Genomic DNA, 6,477 nt, shown 5'->3' with positions numbered 1-6,477 from the left:
CGTGACTAAATATAAAACCGCTCGAGTACGAGTACTTCAGAAAACGTCTGTAAATAAAAACAAACTGAAGAAATAAATCTTTATTTGTTACATAGCAAATTATAAGGATGTGATGAATGATGGAAAAGCATACATGTAGTTTTACCATCTGATTGTATCAGAAATGCACAGATGGGATAAAGTACAGGTAAGATACTTTACAGTATGTATGTAGTATTAAGGCACAAGTGTCCACATTACAAAAAAAAGAAAATGGCCCAACAGGCATTGGATAACAAGAGAATCAGTTAAATGTACAAGAGGACCAAAGCAAATCCTTCTGTGCCTTTTAGGACATTTTTACATAATCGTTTTCCTCAAAACACGTCTAGTGATTTTCAACAGTTTATAGATTAAAGCCTGAAATGTAGTAGTCCTCCACAGTATTGTTTTCTAACCACAGAATGGTTTCTAACAGTCAGACAAGCAACATCAACGGCATAAATACATCACAAGATTCTCGTTGAGCAGTTTTTAATTCATCCATGTCTCAAGTGCAAGTTAAGATGTGTCCATTTAAATCTCACCGACACACACAGACCGACTAAAATATAGCCATAGAAAATTTATACATCATAAATAGACATCGGTTCAGGTACTAAAATACTTAGTTTACCATATCAGTTCGTAGCAGATTCAAATGGCCTTTTTGCCCCTCCGCCCTGACCCAGGAGAAACTGCTGGACCAGAAAGGCAGAGGTCAAACGATGAGCTCGGAGATGGATGGAAATGTTAGAGATCAGATGACGGGTGCAGAGCGATCGTTAGTCACAGTTGGTCGTAGCCTGACTGTTGCAAATGGATTTCCTCCACTGTGAGGAGCAGACAATATGCGCGGTTAACACAACTGAGTGCAACAAAAGCAAATGTTGATATTATGCAACCTACGCGAGGAAAGCAGGCGGAGGTCTCGAGGTGCCGTTAGACTGTTCGGCCTGTGGACAAAACACACACGTCATTGTCTGCATCAAGGGCAAGCTTGATGTAAAAGTTCACAATGAAGCACAACACCATGACACATTATAAAAACGCACATGACGACAACGCTTTGCTGCTGATGTCACAGTTACACTGATTCAAACGTGGGCAAGTTTACAATCCGAAAACAGTTTTATGGACTGCACAAGAATGGACGATCGGATGAATGGGTTTGACATCAGCGTGCAAAAACTGTAACGTCACACGGACTCATGTAGAACCTGGAGTTTCAAGAAATTCAAGTCTGCTACACAGTGAACCATGCAAATGTTTCCTGTAGCAAGCTAGGTTTTACGATCCACTGAAAAAGCTTTTCTCTCTTAAACCTTCCCACCTTTTGTCATATTACAACCACAATCAATTTAATGGAGTTTTGTGCAGACCAACACATAGTGGATAATTACAAAGAGGGATGTGAAAGATGAATGTCTTTTGAAAATTCTTAAATAGAAAGCAGAGAAGCCATAACATGTCTATGTATTAAGCCCCAGTTAGCCCAATAACCCTAAATAAAGAGAATAGCATCCAACCGCCTAAAATCTAAACACAGAAGGCGTCAGAGGCTAATCGTCTACATCACACAAAAAGCAATACGCGGAGGAAAGCTAACACTGCCAACCATCCCACTGTGTATTTTTGCTTTTCATTCATTTATTTTGTGACATGTTTTAAAGTCCGGTCATCCTTTTCCTTCCACTTGGCAACGATGTGCTACTTTGTGTTGGACTTTGACATCAATTTCAAACAACGGTTTTGCTTATTTTGAGGGAAAATGGAGAAAGTAGGAATACTTTTCATTACTGCCAAACCTCTGAGGTTACATAACTTGGGTTTTAGTTGTGAGTTTATAATCCGTAAACACACTCTATAGGAATAAAAACAACGGACAAATAGGTCTGACGTTGCCATGCAAATACATGTTTTGTTGCATCACAAGTCAACTCGTGGAGCCCGGAGCGTCTGGAAATTCAACTTTGCTCCACAATGACCAACGTAAATGTTTGCCGTTATAAGTTAACCTTTATGCAAGTTTGCATAAAAAGGGACAACAAATTTGTTATTGCTTCTTGATGCTACATCTTAATGCCTCCCTAAATCTGTGCTTTTACTGAATTAAACAGGCAAACTTGAATGCCTTGGCTTGTACTCATATGATAAGCTAATATTTGTCCAAGCAGTCTTTTGCAATACTAACATTTTGCAGCTCCAAGCAAAAGTATTTGGTGGATTTTAACTAGTAGTTATGGTTTCAGTCAACAGTCTGAAAGGCGCTTTAGCCTGCAGTGCCAAGAATGTCCACAAGAGGGCAGAAGTGGATAGAAATTCCAGGGGCTCTGATCATTTTCTTCACTATACTTTTTTCTCCAATACCCAGCTTACATATGCAAAATAGAAGTTTGCCTCTAGTCTTCTCTCTTGATTACTTGAGTAGCTCTCTCTTCTTCCCTATCTATTGATTCCTGTGACCTGTTATCTTTTTTTAAAAAACAAAACCAGTGAGGTTGCATTTTTTGTCAAGGTGAAAGAGCATTCCAGGGTAACCTCACCTCCCCCACTTCCCCATTCCCACCCCCACTGTGACATCTCTCTCTTCACACCTGATCTGGACCAACCTGCATCAGACTGATACAGATTGGGATCAGTTTTTGTCTCAAAGCAGATGAAAGAATGTGATTTAAAAAAAACTCAGGGTTTATCAGCTAGCAAGAAAAACAAATACTTTACACTTATAGGTGACAAAAATGTACACATTGGTAATTGTTAGAAAACAACAATACCTTATGAAAGTGAGGAAAATTCAAGATCGCTGCAGCTACAAGTTTTCTACCAACATAACAGCCACCCACTTGGACACTTCGCTGAACATAAACCAGCGTTTTATAATCTAATGTACAGTTAGAGGTTTTTTCCCACACAAGTCTGTTCGGTAATCAGGCTCTCTGTGTGCTGCAGCAGAGGTATGAGACTGAAAAAAGATTGAAGGATGAAGATGAATGAACAAGCGAGTCAGATCTTGAAATAGCTATGAGAAAAACAAAGAGGAATGAGTGGCAGAGATGGAAGAAAGGTATCGGGTTCATCCGAGTGAAATTCCAAAATAACTTCCAGCCAGTTATGGAAAAAACATTTGTCCCCTGCAATGTAGGTCTGTTGATAACACTGTTGATAATGTCTGTTGACACTGTCTGTTGATAATCAAAACCAAATGAGAAAAAAGTTCCTACTATGAAATGATGTACACTGAATGTAAATCTAAAAGTGTCGGAAAATGTGTGAAACACTTAACCGGCAGCATGCTGCTGCGCAGGCAGCAAGTTATACGTTTACATGGTGTGTAAGTGATCATAAAGACTCATTTGACCCTGTCATACTGCAAACGCATTTACATCCGTCCAGCTGGGGAAAAACTAAAAAGCTTTGGCAGACAGAAAACCACAGCTTTGCCTGCGACTTTGCATACGATGCAAATGAAAGGTCATTTGGAAAGAAGTGAATGTGCTCGAACTAGAAACGGCTGTCAAAGAGCCATTTATCTGATATCTCTATTTTATAAAGAAAATGGATCTGGGTTAGTCACTACGATGTTTCAAATGATATTTTGAAAATCCTATGAACCTATGTTAAAACGATAGGAATTAACAGGAAGTAGATTGAAACTGAACAATATGCATCATGGTGGTCCAGTGTTTTCTGTTCTTGGTAACCAAAACAAAAAGGGAAAGAAGGAATTTTTTCTTTTGCTACTTGTTCACAATGGATAAATAAACTATCCAAAGGATAAATTGCCTTAATTATCCTCTCTTGTCCATCTCATTTGATGTTTCAGAGGTAACCTAATTATCACATGAAGTCCACCTGTGTATAATTTTATCTAACAATAGACCCAGCTGTTTTGTGATGGTTGTCCAGAGAACAAACGCAATCTTTAGAAACAAGGGACCAAATCAGACACATCAGTACTGCTGATTCCATAATATGGGAACCTAAATTATGGCAAGCAGAGCAGCATAAAGAGAAGCGGTCATTGTAAATCTGGAGGAGCTGCAAAGATTCACAGCTCAGATCCGAGAATCAGTCACAAGGACCACTCAGTCATGCACTCTTCAAATCTCCCTTACGGAAGAATAGCAAGAAGAAAGCTATTGCTGAAATAAAGTCCAGTTTGCAGTGTGGAAAGGAAAGAAGCTCATAACACCAAACCAACAACCTGAGAATGTCATCATCACACCAAAGCACTAATGTTGAAAGGGTGGTTTTCTTTTATTATGATAGTTAAAATATTGATTTTTAACTTTTGTTCCACTTCACAAAAAAGCTATTTTGTGCTGGTCTATTACATAAAATTCACCCCACATCCCCTCCCCCCCAAAAAAATTAAATTTGTGGTTGTAAAGTGACAAAATGAACAATTCCAGGTGCATTATTATTATTTGCAATGCATTGTTCACTTTTCCTTCTTGCCTCCTTTTTTTTTAACCAGAACAGGCTAATTTACATGCAAACTAATGATTACAGTAACTGTAGGTTATGAATGACTGACATCAGATCCTCTTGGTTCTCCCTTGTAATTTTCCTCAATAAACCGGATTCTTGCAGGTCTAATATGAATAGTTGTAGTAATGCAACTTGAGGGAGGTGGGGACTTTTTGTTTTTAAATTGCTCTCTGTAAAGTGAAGGTGACAACTTCCTGAAGTATGACAAAGTTCCTTTAACACCTGCAGTAGAAGCAGTTATCACACAAATAAAGTGAGAATAAAAAATCTCAGAAATAAAACAATAAATATGTACCCTGTGCAAGTTGAAAATATTTGAACAGTATACGACTTACTGAATCCAAATACTGGATTGTGTGTTGCCATGCTACACTGAGTATATCTGTGTGTGTTTATGTTTCCTGGACAGACACATAAAGCTCATCGGACACCATCTACACACACATACAAGTACCTTCATCACCAGTCAAGATAAGGCTGTGCAGCTGAGGGTACTGTAGCCACGATGCTGCAGATATCAAGTGAGACATAAACTTCACAAAGCCAACTGAGCCAGCACAAGGAGAAAGCTTTGGCTGAACACAGCAGATTAGATTGTTCTGTACACGGTATCAATCTCAAAACAACTGCTTTTTTAAAACTCTTGGCTTAACTGGACGAGACTCGACATTTCAAAGGACTCCTCTAAGAGCTGTGAAAATGTCAGAGAAATGGCCGCTGACCAAGTCTCCCGCCTGCTGACTCACCGAGTTCTGATCAGAGGAGGTGGAGGATGCTGCCGAGGGCGTGGGGGAGTGCTGGTGGTTATTTGTAGCGACGCTTACGGTGGACAAGGGTTTGCTCCTTTTGCTGTAGTAGTCCGTCGGGGGAAGCACCATGGTGGCCTCGTCTGTCTCCGTATCTTGATGGTGGAGGTTGACCACGCTCCTGCTGCGGAGAGGGGCCGTAGTCTCACTATGGAGAAACAGGTGGAGGAGAAGAAATGTGACAAGAAGAGAAGAAAGTTTTATTACCAAGTGGCTCCAATATGTGTTTGGTTTCCACTAAAGGGATAAAATCAACTTGGTAAGTGGTCAGAAGTGTCAATACAATTATAATGTACATGGGTTTTGGATACATGACCTTTAGTCAGTTGCAGAGAAACTGCACACTTAAAGCTTTATTTAAATCAGCTGGTTTCCTGGCATGAAACCAGCTAAGCTTAGTCCACACATTTTTCAGTAGGAATGACCCTCTCTAGCAATGAAACATTCATTGCTAGAGAGGGTCATCCATTCCAAAAGCAACATTTTTGTATTTTGGGATCATTACTCTGTTAAAATAAACAATCATTTCTGATGAGGAGGAGAAGCGTCTGATCCAAATCCTCAACATGAGATATAAGGACATTAATAAAAATTACCAAGACGAATCCAGGAACCACCACTGATCTAATTTATCATTAAGTGGAAGATGCTCGATCAGCAGGTGTAGTAGTCCACCGGGAAGCAAAGTTGTCATCAAAATAGATTATGTAGATTACAATCAAGAGGCTTTGCTTCAAATCCAATCAAACCATTAAAATCTCAAAGTATCATATTCATGATGACAATGAATTAGTATATAAAAGTTCTGATTGCAACCAATGCCTGGCCAACTAACAACACATGTGAAAAAGTTGGTCAGTCAAGGATTAACTGCCCAACTTTCTTTCTCACTTTTTTTATCCATTTTCCTAGAATGTGACTTTAAACAAACAGGAATCAAAAGTTGAGCAACAGGTGAAAACCCACAGGATTAGAAAGGTTATAACTTCAATAGAAGTAACTAGAGGAAACGCAGCCAACAATACAGCCGGCTGCAACATGAAACCTACCAGTATGTGTGTGTGCTGACTGGAATGCAGAGTCCCCTTACCTGTTGTTATTCACGAGCTGCTCATTGACAGCGCGGCAGTAAGATGAAGGGAACCAGCCCCTCCTGAAA

At 39.5% G+C, this 6,477-nt stretch overlaps 1 protein-coding gene across 1 annotated transcript in view; it reads right to left on the bottom strand.

The window, feature by feature from the left end:
• Positions 1-65: 65 nt before the first annotated feature.
• Positions 66-6,477, bottom strand: part of baiap2l1b (BAR/IMD domain containing adaptor protein 2 like 1b) — a 31,436-nt gene continuing 25,024 nt past the window's right edge. The window contains exons 11-14 of the mRNA XM_028041766.1: positions 6,409-6,471; positions 5,259-5,466; positions 928-974; positions 66-851 (exon numbers count right to left, since the gene is read on the bottom strand). Coding sequence (XP_027897567.1) covers positions 779-851; positions 928-974; positions 5,259-5,466; positions 6,409-6,471 — 391 coding nt within the window. The 3' untranslated portion in view covers positions 66-778. The remainder of the gene's footprint in view (positions 852-927; positions 975-5,258; positions 5,467-6,408; positions 6,472-6,477) is intronic.

This window comes from Xiphophorus couchianus, chromosome 16, assembly GCF_001444195.1.
Source record: "Xiphophorus couchianus chromosome 16, X_couchianus-1.0, whole genome shotgun sequence".
In the NCBI taxonomy this organism is placed as follows: Eukaryota; Metazoa; Chordata; class Actinopteri; order Cyprinodontiformes; family Poeciliidae; genus Xiphophorus; species Xiphophorus couchianus.
This window is presented reverse-complemented; position numbering and strand designations above follow the sequence as displayed.